A 15,587-nucleotide genomic window follows, 5' to 3' on the forward strand; every position below is an offset into this window, starting at 1 on the left:
GGAATCTAAAAAAACAGACAAACAATGGTTCTGAAGAATTTAGGGGCAGGACAGGAATAAAGACGTGGACATATAGAATGGACTTCAGGACACAAGGAGGGGGAACGGTAAGCTGGGACGAAGTGAGAGAGTGGCATGGACATATATACACTATCAAATGTAAAATAGGTAGCTAGTGGGAAGCAGCCGCATAGCACAGGGAGATCAGCTCGGTGCTTGTGACCACCTAGAGGGGTGAGATAGGGATGGTGGGAGGGATACGCAAGAGGGAGGAGATATGGGGATATATGTATATATATAGCTGATTCACTTTGTCATACAGCAGAAACTAACACACCATTGTAAAGCAATTATACTCCAATAAAGATGTTAAAAATAAATAAATTTTTTAAAAGCGATGAACTATTGATAGACACAAGAAATTGAATGAACTTCAATGAAATTACGCTGAGTGAAGAAAACCAATGTCAAAAAGATACAGGGCTTCCCTGGTGGCGCAGTGGTTGAGAGTCCGCCTGCCGATGCAGGGGACGTGGGTTCATGCCCCGGTCCGGGAAGATCCCACATGCCGAGGAGCAGCTGGGCCCGTGAGCCATGGCCGCTGAGCCTGCGTGTCCGGAGCCCGTGCTCCGCAGCGGGAGAGGCCACAACAGTGAGAGGCCCGTGTACCGCAAAAAAAAAAAAAGATACAAAATGCATAATTCCATTTATGTAACTATTTGTAAAATAACATAAGCAAAAATATGGAGAAACAGAATAGTGGTGGCCAGAGGCTAGGGATGGGGGTGGAGGGGATGGGAGAGGAGGGGCTATAAAGGGGTCAGACAAGGGAGTCTTGTGGTGATGATTCAATTGAGTTTCTCGATTGCTGTGTGGGTTATGCAAGGCTACACATGTGATAAAACTGTAGAGCTATAATCACACACACACAAATGGTACATGTATAACTCGTGAAATCTTAATAAGGTCTACGAATTGTGCCAATATCAGTATTTTGATTTTGCTATTGAACTACAGTTGTATAAGATGTTAACACTGGGTGAGGCTGAGGGAAGGGTAAGCGGGACTTCCTTGTACATTTGTTTGCAACGTCCTATGAACCTACAACTATTTCAAAATATAAAGAAAAACATATAATTTTAAATATGTCTTTTGTATTTTTTTCTAAGTTCAAATGTATCAGTAATCAAAATAAAAAATAAATGATTCTTATTTATTAGATGAAGATTATCAATTTAGATTTTTAAAAGGCAGTATCCAGTTATTATTTGCTTAAAATACAACTAAAACAAAATCACAAATAAGGGTGAAAAAGAAGGAAAGAAAAAAAAACAACGTACCATGCGAATGCTAAGTAAAAGAAACCACACCTGCCCCAGAAGCCAGAATAATCCTTTTCAAAAATGTACGCGTTCAGAATTCTCTAATGGACTCTCATCCGTTCAGAGTAGACAACCTTCTAATCTCTACATGATGTGGCTTCCCATTACCTCTCAGACCTTTTCTCTTTCACCCTCTCTTTTGTTCACTCTACCTATATTAGCAGCGCTGGATTTCTTTCTGTTCCTTCAACACATCCAGGCAAGCTCCCACCTCAGAGCTTTCACACTTCAGTTCACTCTGTCTGGAGCCCTCTTCCTCCATGTGTCCATATTGCTCAGTCTCTCATTTCTTATATTTGTCCCAATATCATCTTCCATAACAAATCTATTCATTGCAACTACTGCCGTCACCACACATCATTCCTTGTCCTCCTCCCTGTTATTTTTCTCCATAGTTACTTATAACAATCTAACATTCTATATATTACTTATTTTGTGCATTGTCTATCTACCCCGCTGTCATATAAACGCCATAAGGGAAGGGATTTTTGGTCATTTGCTTCATTGCCATATCCCTAGTATGTTTAAAATTTTTTTTTAAATTTCACAAACATAAATATAACCTCAAGTTTGTATACACAGAGTAGTTTTATGCAATTCTTTGATTTAATCCTCACAATGATTCTATGGATTTTGAAATCTCATTTCCATTTTATTTGGAAACTGAAAATAAAATAGGTTTCATAATTTGTCCAAGAACAAGGAAAAAACAAACAGGACAATCTAGACTTTAACCCATGATCTCCAGAGCTCTTTTCATTCTTTCAGAGCTAAAACACCATAGCTGATGTTTAGCATCATAAAGCATGAATCACCAAGCAGATTCTGGGATTTAAAATATTCAATATGATGTCATCCAATAAACCTAATGCAAAGAAATGGATCAGATTCAGACCTCTTAGTGCCTTGATGTGCCCTTAAAACTCCACTCTGGAAAGCCAGCCATGTATAAGGGATGGAGTCACCTCTCCCCCAATACAGTCTTCCACTTTCAGGGTCAACTCTGGGAGGACAGCACGGCTATCCCACTGACATATACAATTCAGAGTTTGTTAAAGACTGTGGGAGAAGCATGATGTCCACCATCTGCCTCATTCTGTCAAATTGTGTTTTTTCAGTCAGCTGAGGCTTTTTGTTTTATCATTTTATATGCTATCAGCTCAGCTTTAGAATCTCATTAAATTGTGCAAACATGCAAACTAAAGCATCTGAATAAAATACACCAATTGTACACACATATACCCCAACACATAAAGGAAGGACTTCCGGTTAAATGATCATTTTACTGTCTTACAGTACATTTCAAACAAAAACAAAATTTTAACACTATTTACCTCAAGTATTTTATCTCCAGTTTTAAGAGCATTTGTTTTTCCTGCTGGACTGTCTTCCAAAACTTGTTTGATAAATATACCTTTAAGCTCCTCTCCATTCTTCAGGCGTTTTATAACAGTTTGTCCACCAACAATACTGATACCAAGAGATACATCTGGTTCTCTAAAAATCTCAACACTGTAAAAACAAAAAAACAAAATTCACTCATGAAGAAGGTAATCTATTATACTGTCACTGTGTTTTATGTGTACCATATCCTTGTGACTCATATTCTATATAAATATATTTTCACAAATGTTATAGAAGTTATACCTAGCTCCAAAATTATAAGGTTCTATCAATAATTCATGGCATATGTGAAAGTGTAAATTCTGAAAAAGATTTCCAAAACAACAAATACAACTCTTAATATTGAGAGATTTAGCAAGGACTTAATGTTCTCATCTCCCACCACCATATATTTTCTGTGATGAGTCCCTTTCATCTATATCATAACATTAGCAAAGAATGAATTAAGGAAATAACTAATGGGTGGAAAAAAAAAATCAAGGAAGTTACATGTATCATTTTGGCAAAAAGCAGAAACCTTCAGAAAAAAATAAACTTGCCACTGACAGGCTCACTGCCCATACTGCTGTTCCCAGTCACCCGTTTTAACCTGTGGTTCTCTACGTGGAGGACAGATTTAATAGTTCCAAAGGCTGGAAAGGTCTTCTCTTCTTCCTACATCCACATCATTGTCATGAAGTATAGAATAAAACTTGCCCCTCAAAATATTATGAATTTTGTTCAAACTGCACAGACATGGCCAATAATTAATTCCAAAAAGTAACTCAGAAAACAGCTCCTAAGAGTTTTTAAGACAAAACTCAAAAGTGCAAGAAAAGAACAATTTGGGTGGCATGGTGGAATTCATAATGCATGAAGATAGAGACAGCAGCTAAAGGAAGACTTTTATAACCTTAATAAAGTGCAGCCCTGGTGACTACCTAAAACCATGAGAGTATCCAAGGGAGCATGGGCCCAACACACTCTGTTAGTGCAAACGAGGCATAAACTTGGACTAACACAAGAGGAGGAGGGTGCTATGTGATAGAAGCCTTAACTATTGTTGTTTGAAAAAAAGAGCTTCTTTACTGCATTCAAGGCAGGCCTACTTGCTTTGCTTAGTGATACAATGAGAAAGTATACTTAATCCATCACAGATGGACATTTGTAAGTTGCTTTCTCTGAAAGAGTACGACAAAGATTTTCCTAATATTGGTTTCGGTCATTTTGCTGGCTAAAAACCTCGAGATAAGACAAAATGAAACTAAAATTTAGGCCAGCGTACGTGTGAACTATGGCAATCATTAGAGAATGACTGAATGACACTATGAAGTTAAAGAAAAGAGCAACTAATTGCATTGTCCTATTGAGAAAGCCAATAATGTCATCAACATACATTCTTGGTGGTCCCCAGTGGCTGAAGTTTGGAGTTTCTTCTCCTTCACCTTCTTCTCTCTCAGGTAATTCACTGAGGAGAAAGAAAGGAAAAAACACACACACATATAACTTACAACACACTTCTTATTATTAAAGGTTCTTGAAAAGTTTTACATTACACAATCTATATGTAGTTAAATTGTTCATAATTTCTAAGCTTTAAAAATATTTACATCAGGGCTTCCCTGGTGGCGCAGTGGTTGGGAGTCCGCCTGCCAATGCAGGGGACACAGGTTCGTGCCCCAGTCCGGTAATATCCCCCATGCCGCGGAGCGGCTGGGCCCGTGAGCCATGGCCGCTGAGCCTGCGCATCCGGAGCCTGTGCTCCGCAACGGGAGAGGCCACAGCAGTGAGAGGCCCGCGTACCGCAAAAAAAAAAAAAAAAAATTTACATCAATAATTAACTATCCATACAAAGATATATTGCTTTAGCATTCAACTTAACAAATATCTACCCAGCACCAGAAAATCATTGATTATAAACACTTTTATTGGTGACACTCTAGATGTTATTTTCTAAAAATCTGTGTTTGAATTTGTATGATTTCACATTTGTTTCTATAACAGCATTTAAATATTATAAAATATATTTTTTAAAATTTGGTGTGACTGACCAGCTAACAGTCTAGTATAAACTTACACAAACTGCTGAAATGATTAAACAGTCAGTAAACATGATCGTTCTTTCTAGATTTTTCTGTCTCTCTAACCCTAAATAATTTCCCTGTCATCTGTATTCCATAAATATTTTGTGTAGTTACACAGCACTTTTCAGTTTACAGAGATTTCTTAAACAATGAGATTCTCCCACCTACCACCACCATACTTTCACCCATCAGTTACGTTAATATGGAACTGCCTAGCAGGATACTGTAAAATGCTGAATTACAGAGTAGTTATAAAAGTAATGTTATCTAATAGGGTAGAGACACTACCATCTATTATCTGGAAGAGAAGTCAGGATTTCTAAGCTCCAGTCTAACCTGTACCACAAAATAGGTGTGTGCCTTTGGACCACCAAATGAAATGACTTATGTGATACTGTCAGTTGTATTACTCTACACAAAAATGTAGGGACTACCTCTTCCATTTCATTTTCACAAAAACCCTGTGAAGTAAGCACAACAGGTCATATTACTATATTTTCCCCATGAGGCTCAGAGAAGGCTCAGATGTACTACACAATCTCTCCACAGTATCCAAATCTTTCAGCATGAAATTTCAATGCTCCATTCTCCTCTGAACTCTCAAATAAGTCCTATAAAAAGTATAAAACTCCAGCTACTTGCCACTCTACAACTTTCTAGGATATTGGATAGGTTTAAGGCTGTGTAAAAAGGAGAAAGTGCAAAAATTTGGACAATCTAAAAATCAGTTAAGGAATTGAGATCATTAGGGATCACTGACATCTCACCCACTGCAGACAGCCCTCTTGCCTTAGCCAGTCTATTTTTTTATGATTAAAAGCATCATAGAATTCAAGGAAAAACAACTTGGCAGATACTTGCCAGTTACTTATCTAATGTCTTCTCTCCCCATATTCCTTACCCAACAACATAACCCCCCTTTATTCCAGGTGGCACTATGCCCAGCTTTAAAAAAATAAATTTTCTGGACTTCCCTTCAGCTAATGGTAACTGTGTGCCATAGCTCTGATCAGCAACAAGGAAGCAAAAGTCCCCAGATGAGATTTCCAGGAAAACTCACTAAATGGAGGGAGAATCAGCTGACAGGAGCCTTTTACTCTATGCTCTTCCCCTTCTTCTTGCCTAGAAGGCAGAGGTGATTATTGGTGGTTAAGTATCCATCTTAAAATCATGAAGAAACCATGAGGACTAAAGCAATACATTGACGACAGCAGAGCAGAAAGAAGATGTCTAAGACCCTGACAGGACTTCTTCAGGACTTTTTTACATGAAAAAAACTAAGCCCTAGTTGAGTTAAGCCACACTAAAAGTGTGTGTGGGGAGATGGGGGCAGGGGATTCAGTTTATAAGCAGCTAAATGCCATCGCTAAATGATACACACGATTCCACCAATTTAAGTGAAGTCTTCACTTTATCATATCACATTATTATTCTTGGCACGTATGCATATATGTTCATTGGATAATTGTAATCGTAGCATAAACTTTCATATTTTGATTATCTTATAATAGTAACAAGGATTAAATGAGATATGACTGGCATTTAACTGAGGCTCAACCAATATGTATTTCCTTAACAATTTTTTCACTTGAATTTAAATCAAAATTTTCCCCAAGATTATCATAATCTTCATCATTTCTTATTTAATAGCATCTTAATAGTCCATGGTATTGATGTAATTTGTCTGCTATCCCAAAATATAATGCACTTAGATTATGTCTTGTTTATATGGAATATAGACATTAATGCAAGGAATATCTTCATGCTCTGCTGTATTTTAATATTCTCCTTTAAGTAGATATTAATTGAAGTAAGATTGAAATCTAAAAACCAAACCAACACTGAAACCTTCCTCCTCTCCATTTTCCATTTTCCTGTACCCTAATTGTGACAGGTGTGATAATATGAAATAAATATTTGGTCCTTGTCCCTGGTTCCTGCCACAGAGCTTCTAAAACCCTTGGAGTTTTCCAAACGACAGGGGTGACAGGAGCGTTTTTTGTTATTCATAACAAGCCCCTCTCAACCGTACCTGAGTTGATGTTAATAAGGTGTCTCTAGGTAGGACTACAGACAGTTTCAGGATGGGGGTTGATTGCCAGAGAAGCAGTTGTGTGATTAGAGTTAGAACTTTCAGCCCTACCCCCACCTCTGGGAAGGGGAAAGGGGCTAGAGATGGAGCTCAGTCACCAATGGCCAATGATGTAATCAATCATGCCTGCATAATGGAGCTGCCATAAACCACCCCCCACCCCACCACCCCAGCCCCTCCAAACAACAGGGTTGAGAGAGCCTGCAGGTTGGAGGACACATTAAAGTGCTGGGAGGGTGATGTGACCCAAGAGAGCATGGAAGCTCTTGCATCCCACACACCCCCTTCCCTGGCTTATGCATCTCTTCCACTTGGCTATTCCAGAGTTGCACCCTTTGTAATAAACCAGTAATAGTGAAGCACTTTCCTGAGCTCTGTGAGCCATCCTAGCAAATTATCAAACCTTAGGAAGGTGTTATGGGAACCCTCAATTTATAGCCAGTTGGTCAGAAGTAGAGTTGGCAACCTGGAATTTGTGACTGGCATCTGAAGTTGGGGCAGTCTTACGGGACTGAGTCCTTCACCTGTGGGGACTGCACTAACTCCAGGTAGTTATGTCAGAATTGAAATGAATTTTAGGGTACACAGTGTCCAGAGAATCAGAGAATTAGTTGTTGGGTGGAGGAAAAAACTCATACATTTGGTGTCAACAGTTTGTGAGCAAAAAGAGTTCATGATAGGTATTAAGAAAAATAAAGTAAGTATTTTTATTATGGCACATGTATAATATCATTATAAGAATTAAATTCTTAAATTTAAAATTACCTAAAATAGAATGGAAATCAAGCTTTAACACTAGTATGGGCTATATGCTTTTCTATTAAAAAAATTAAATAAAAAATATCCTAAACTTCTGGCTTTCACATACAATATTAAGCAAAGGGGGAAAAATTTTGTCTAAAATATGGACAATTTTAGTTTTCTTTAAGAAAATGTACGACAAAAGGATTTATTCTGTTAGAAGAGACTTTTTCTAAGCATATTATCCTTTTTCAGGAAATTGATAAACACATATTTTGTTTACATTACTTCATACCTAAAGAAGGATAAAACTTTCAAAATCATAGTGTGATTAGTTTTAGAAATACAGTCACAGGAGACAAGCAACTATACAAAATAATGTAGTCACTTTACACTGATAAATACATATACCTTTCAACCCAAAGTAAAATTTAACTGAGAAAGTAAAATACTTTTACTGCACATATTAAGGTGTAAATTTGCACAAATGTACTTGAATCTTTCACAAGAGAATTCTAACCTCTAATTTTATAATTTGCACTTTGATTAGACATGGTCAATAGCTCAATCAGTTAGAATCTCAAATCTTAAAATAACTGAACTTTTGCATTTAACCAGAGTTTTATAACCACTTTTTCCCTAAAGGAATTAACCATCTAATAGAAACAATGCTTTTTATTTTTAGTTCAGTCCTTTATAACAAATGCCCAAAATTATAATTCATTACAGATTTGGGAGGAAAGATGGAGTGCCCCATTAATGAACAAGTGGATATTAATAGTAAGACTTCATCATAATATACAATGTCTTTGAGAATAAAATTTTCAACATCATACAAAAATCAGATGAATCTAGATGGCCAAGGTGACCTTTCCTTTATTTTTCCACAAATGATAATATTTTATTGTAGAAAAAGCATCCCAAATATAGGATTTCGTAAACACTGGTAGGTGAACAAGTGCAACTTTAAAAGTAAATACAAAGTAAAGAGGCAAAACCTACAAGCATTTTGCCTTTATGAGAAAATGTACTGTTCTCCTGCAGAGGTGATCCCACCCAGAGCACGAATGTGGCTCCATCTCCCATAAAGGCATCAGGTTTGCTTTCTGAACTATGCCCAGTTTAACAATTTCAAAATGATGGCAAGAATATACCTTTTTTTCATGTGAAACTTCTATACACTAAACCATATGAGGGTCAAGCAAACTTGGCACCCCAAAATGATGTAAGCAGGAAGGGTTATGGTTGTACCTATCTCAAGATTTCTTTTTCCTCTTAAAATATAGATTCTATATGGCAATTTTCTGTGACACACCACAGGGAATGTGAGCATTTGGAACCAGGCAGAATAGGCAATAGTGTCTTCCAAACTAGTAGGGCTAGTTATACAAATGTTACACTATGACTTTGAAATTACAAAGCAAATTATTACCTGATACCAGCATACATAAAAAATTAGGCATTCTTGTACATGAAAGTTTAAAATGACACAGACATGGTGCTCAGTAAAAGAAGCCATATACAAAAAAGTACCTACTGCATGATAACATTTACATGAGTTCTAGAACAGAAAAAATAATTTACAGTATTCGAAGTCAGGGGCAAGGGGGAACTTTCTGGGTGGATGGAAATGTTCAATATCTTGATTGGGGTGTTGGTAACATGAATGTATACATTTATCAAAATTTTAAAAATTGTCCTGTAAAATTGCATTTAAGACATTTGTTAAGAAATAGAAGTTTAGGGCTTCCCTGGTGGCGCAGTGATTGGGAATCTGCCTGCCAATGCAGGGGACATGGGTTCAAGCCCTGGTCCGGGAAGATCCCACATGCCACGGAGCAACTAAGCCTGTGTGCCACAACTGCTGAGCCTGCATTCTGGAGCCCACAAGCTGCAACTACTGAAGCTCTTGAGCCTGGAGCCTGTGCTCCGCTACAAGAGAAGCCACCGCAGGGAGAAGCCTGTGCGCCGCAGTGAAGAGTGGCCCCCGCTCGCCACAACTGGAGAAAGCCCGCGCACAGCAGCGAAGACCCAACGCAGCCAAAAATAAATAAATAAAATAAATAAAAAATTAAAAAAAGAAATAGAAGTTTAAGCCATAAAGGGTAAGTTACTTCCTTAGGTCTCTCCCTTTTCTCTTCTGACCTGTAGAGCCTGGGTTAGCAATCAAATATCTAATTATATTTTCATAGGTATTAATGTAATATTCCTATGTGCCTCTTGTCCTAATTTCTCACATTCATCTTCACCTGCAGTGACTGGCGTCTGCAACAGCATGCAACAGCATGGTTAAAACAGGAAAGTGTCACATACATGAGACCACAAACTCCTTGGAAACTTCCCTTTTACTCCCAACTCAAACATTCCAGAGTAGTCCTCTCTCAAATGAACACATTTATTCTCTCCCTTACTCTCAGTCTTCTACCAGTATTCTGAATTTACACATAGTTTTTGGCAGTAGAACTCAAAGGTAAAACTATTAGATACTCACCGTTTACTTAGAAGGCACTAAATGCCAGGCAGTGCTGGGGACTTAAAATATCACATTAACTCACTTAATCCTTTCCCCAGCTATGACGCTCCGCCTCCTATTTCACCTCCCACTATTCAAAACAAAGTATCCAATACCTGAAAGTATTTCTTTTCATTTGCATTGTATTATAACTACAACATGATTTTTTTTTTCAATTTAGAATTTTTTTTTCACCTTTCACCTCAAGTTCATCATCCTACCAGGCTTTAGCCTCTGACACCTTCCTTGTTTTACTTACTGTGACTTGATTCTATTTTATTTCTTTAAAAAAAAAAAAAAACCCTCTACAATCTCCTTGAGTGTTTTAATAAACTCAGCAACAATGAATACCCTAGATACACCTCAGGGCCCATGATCCTATCACTGTCATCCAGCATCACTGCCAGCCGCCTTTCATTAAACATTTACTATGTTCAAGGCATTATACGAAGCCCTTTATACTCACTCTAACTGAACCTTAGAACTACCTACTTTACGAGTGAGGAAATACAGACACAAGGGAAACCCTCTCAGGCTCACGAAGTCATAAATAAAAAAGAGCATATTTGAACAGCACCAAAATATATCTATACTGCAAATCTCCTATTAGTCTGAGAAATGCCATGCCCCCCACTGATGGGCACACCCATGTCTTCAGGCAGCAGGTGATGACAGAAGTGAGTTAGAAAAAGACTAAAACAAGGTGAATTCTGAAAACTTGATCTCAAGTGACATTATGAAGAAAGAAGGATACTCAGAACAAGATCACTTAGATCCCTTTCAGAGTTATCATGCTCTGTCTACCCATCGTCCTCCCTTCCTAGAGATCCCCAGTTTCAGGGTGCATCTAACCTCTTAACATCAGTCCTGCCTCCAAAGGTAAGGAGAAATTGTCTTGATGCAAAAGCACAGTGCACACTGAACAACTCTGCTGGGCCCTACACAAAAATTAATGCAAAGAAGAAACTGTAAAAGAACATATAGCATTTAGCACTAGATGACACCCTGATGATCTGAAAGACTATCTTCTGAAAAGAATCTATGCATTACTCAGGAAGTCTCCTGAGTAGCAATAAATATTCACCTATGAACCTAACTCCATGGGGCATACCCTGAAAGATTAAAATGGGGAGTATGATTTACAGGAACTCTTCTGAAGCCTGCTGAGATTTAAATATATCCTAAATCTATGACAGCAAGCCAAAAAAACAGCATTCAAATGCAAGACTGATCTCCCAAGACAAAGATTAGGCTGGAGCCCTTAAATGTCTGCGCCAGCACAAGAAAACAGCCTGTCAAAGTACTCACTTCAGGAGTAAAGTGTTATCTGCTCTCTCTGAAGCTGGGAGAATTGAGTAAGACACAACTGATAGAATGTTTCACTTTCTGCAGAAGGAAGGAGGGGGTGGGCTTGGAAATTTGTTTAAATCTTTTCCAATCTACAGTTACAGTTCTATAGCCTGAAAAGCAGCCTCATTTCTGAATTCTTTGGCCAGATTCAATTATTAACACTCAGCACAAGAGAAATTTAAAAAATAAAAGTGTCTCGTTTGAAAAGTAATTTGATCACATAAAAAAGTGGAAACATGTTCCTAACGCCTCCAGCACTTCCACTGCCAAGCCTTTCTCTTAAAAAAACAAACCCTAGGGGCTTCCCGGTCTTCCCTGGTGGCGCAGTGGTTGAGAGTCCGCCTGCCGATGCAGGGGACGCGGCTTCGTGCCCCGGTCCGGAAGGATCCCACGTGCCGCAGAGCGGCTGGGCCCGTAGGCCGTGGCCGCTGGGCCTGCGCTGCGCAGCGGGAGAGGCCGCTGCGGTGGGAAGCCCGCATACCGCAAAAAACAAAACAAAAAAAACCCCTGGGGCTTCCCTGGTGGCGCAGTGGTTGAGAATCTGCCTGCTAATGCAGGGCACATGGGTTCGAGCCCTGGCCTGGGAAGATCCCACATGCCGCGGAGCAACTAGGCCCGTAAGCCACTACTACTGAGCCTGCGCGTCTGGAGCCTGTGCTCCGCAACAAGAGAGGCCGCGATAGTGAGAGGCCCGCGCACCGCGATGAAGAGTGGCCCCCACTTGCCACAACTAGAGAAAGGCCTCGCACAGAAACGAAGATCCAACACAGCCAAAAATAAATAAAAATAAGTACCCTTAATTTAAAAAAAAAAAAGTATTAAAAAACAAACCCTGGCTGTTTGACACTGCGTTCCGTTCCTCTGGGAGCTGCTTAGATCCCTCGCACGAGGACCCTGGGCCTGTCAGCTCCTCCCCTCTATACCCTGGTCCAGGTCTGCTGAGTGAAAAGCCACCAGATTCCTCCAACTAGTTGGGCCTATGGGTCTTCCCTTTCCACTCAGAGATGAGCTACACAGAAGCCAGACAACTTTTTACTAAGGTTCTATCTAAAACTCTAGGCAAAGGCCACAGGTCACTGAACAGAGAAGGGATATAAGTCTGAGACACTTCATATAACACAAAATCTTTCTTGGACTAAGGTTTCAATAAAAGCATTAAGATTCTTTTCCCATATAGGTTATTACAGAACATTGAGTAGAGTTTCCTGGGCTATACAGTAGGTCCCTATTAGTTATCTATTCTATGCATATGTTAATCCCAGTCTCCCAATTTATCACTGCCCCCCACGTTTCCCCTTTGGTAACCATAAGTTTGATTTCAAGATCTGTGAGTCTGTTTCTGTTTTGTAAATAAGTTCATTTGTATCATTTTTTAAATTAGATTCCACAAGTAAGTGATATCCTATGGTATTTGTCTTTCTCTGTCTGACTTACTTCACTTAGGATGATATATATCTATATATGTATAACTGACTCACCTGTTGTACGCCTGAAACTAACACAACATTGTAAGTGAACTATACTCCAATAAAAATAAATAAAGCAATAAGGCCAATTAATCCCACCCCTTTCTCATCTCTGTTATGCTTTGCAACACCTCCAACTCCTTCGTTCGCCTCTCCTGTCCTGTACTCACAGTGCTACACGGTTCTGGTGTTTCTTTCAGAGGTGCTTCTGTTCCCATACCCCCCCAAGCCCCCCCCCCCAGCCAAACTACCTGTCACACTCCAAGGAATCTCCTTGAATTATAAAGAAGCCACCCCACATGCTAACTTCTTCCCTCAGTGTTCTCTCAACCTCCTCTGTTCTCTCAACAGCTTCCGCTTCTCTGCCATGGATGCCACACTTGAGTGGGTGACACTCACTCTCTCACTCCCTGCCAAGCTGGGAAAACGGAGTCAATATTTTTCTAAATTCCTTCCCACCACTAGGCCATTACTCTCCTACCCTTGTTTCTAAAGCTAATCTCTACTCTCACACCTCTCCTTTTATGGCCCACTTGACTAGCACCCCATCATTCTGAGTAAATAACCTTTCTCCTAAATGACAGAAAAAAAAAATCAAGGTCATTGGACAAGAACCTCCTTGGATTCCAGTCCTCAAGGTACTAATAGTACTGCATTTGTACCTTCCTTTCATTCCTGGCACCTGTGTCCATGGAGGAGATGAGCTTCCTCCTATCAGACTATTAGAAGTTAATCTCTCTAGGTGTGCAGTGTCCTCCTCTCCCTCCACCCTCTCCAGGGACTACACTTAATCACCCACTTTCTAGCATCTACATATTCCTTTTCTGGATCTTTCACAATCTATGTGTGTGTGCATGTGTGTGTGTATGTGTATATATATATATGTAGATGCATATATAGATGCATATGTAGATGTATATATATATATATATCTGCCCCCTTGTCCCATTTCCACAGTGCCCTTCACTTGTCTAGGTAACATGTGTTCTTTCTGCCTCTTTTCATGATCAGGTTCCTCAAAACACTAGTCTGCTCTTACTTTGTCCAATATCTGACTTGTTCAATTCTCAACTCACTACTCTCTGATTTCCACTCTAATGAAACTGTTCTAAGCTTACCAAGGGCAACCATGTGATCAAGCCCCACGAAAACGCTTCCATTTTATCTACCTTGACCTCTCCGTAGCATGTAACAATAGTCTGCAATGATCCTTTTGTTAAAATGCTCTCTTCCCTTGGTTTCTATATCAACCTCTAGTTCATCAATTTCCTTCTACCTTTTGTTCATTCCACTTCATTATTTTCTTCCTCAGTTCATGCCCTTAATATTGCTGCTTTGCAGGACTCCAATTTTGGCCCTGTTCTTTTATCACTTGAGCCTCCCCTGGATGACTATTCAAATCCAGGAGTTTCACCTACAATTGATCTTGTTCCCAATTATCCATATCAGGATAGACCTCAACACTAGTCCCCAGAGTCATGTATTTAATTAACTCCATTTCACTTTACTGTCCTATGGATACCTGAACCCTCAACATGTCCCAAACAGAACTCATCATTTTCCTCTTCAACCTGTTCATGCTCTTATAATCTTATGCCAAAGAATTAATGGTCCCACTATCCATCTAGTTGCCCCATTCAGACACACAGGTCGTCCTCCTACTCCTTCTCACTCCCAGCATGTTATCAGTCACCAATTCCTACAGCTGCTCTAACTCTTAAGTCCAGTCCCTCCCTAATTTGTCCTCGAGTACTTCTTGCTTGAGTTGTTAAATTCTTAATTAACCTTCCATTCTCTAAGTAAATACTCCCATAACCTATTTTGCAGACAACTGCAAGAATACAAAATTGTATATATATAAAAGAAATTATATATATGGTACAATTTTAAGTATGTGAAATTCTCACTGTAATTGTTTTGTATGGTGGGTTTTATTCATAATATTTCCTTGCATTTTCCAAATGTTCCACCATAATCATGCCCGGTTGTTTTCGGGTTTTTTTGTTTTTTTTTTAAACATCTTTATTGGAGTATAATTGCTTTACAATGTTTTTTTTTTTTAATAGAAGCAAAAAGAAAGCTATTTTATAATACGAAAACAAAGAGAAATAATATCATACCATGCATCAGTGGCATGTCTAGAAGACAACATTCCTATGTATGCCGAGGCCTTGGAAACAGCTAGAGCCCTGGGGAGCTGGTATAGAGGCAAGTCTTCTTGCTCCCTTGTTTGAGCCACAGCAGGAAGTTCAACAAGCAAGCCAGGACCTTGAACGTCATTTGGAATCATCATGCCTAAAGAGTAAACCCAGATGATAGTGAGCACACGATATACTCATTCATTCTTCTTCATTAATTCAATAAATAGTCATGGATATCTACTACAGGCAGGCCCCTTCCAGAGAGAAGACTTATTTATACTAAACTAAATAAGTAAAACATTTAATATGTCAGATGGTGACAGTACTATGGTAAAAAAAATTCTGCAAGGAAGGGGGATAGGGGTTGCTCAGTGAAAGAGGGTTACAATTTTAAGCATGGTCTCACTGAAAAGATGTTATTTTAGCAATATGAATC

General features: G+C 39.0%; 1 protein-coding gene across 5 annotated transcripts in view; it reads right to left on the reverse strand.

The window, feature by feature from the left end:
- PATJ (PATJ crumbs cell polarity complex component) overlaps positions 1-15,587 on the reverse strand; it is a 353,415-nt gene that overhangs the window by 213,095 nt on the left and 124,733 nt on the right. For all 5 annotated transcript variants that reach the window (XM_029230615.1, XM_029230612.1, XM_029230614.1 and 2 more), the window contains exons 22-24: positions 15,131-15,305; positions 4,162-4,233; positions 2,717-2,894 (exon numbers count right to left, since the gene is read on the reverse strand). In XM_029230615.1, coding sequence (XP_029086448.1) covers positions 2,717-2,894; positions 4,162-4,233; positions 15,131-15,305 — 425 coding nt within the window. The remainder of the gene's footprint in view (positions 1-2,716; positions 2,895-4,161; positions 4,234-15,130; positions 15,306-15,587) is intronic.

The sequence above is a fragment of the Monodon monoceros genome, unplaced genomic scaffold (genome assembly GCF_005190385.1).
Source record: "Monodon monoceros isolate NGI ecotype Baffin Bay Population unplaced genomic scaffold, NGI_Narwhal_1 Super_Scaffold_18, whole genome shotgun sequence".
Classification (NCBI taxonomy): Eukaryota; Metazoa; Chordata; class Mammalia; order Artiodactyla; family Monodontidae; genus Monodon; species Monodon monoceros.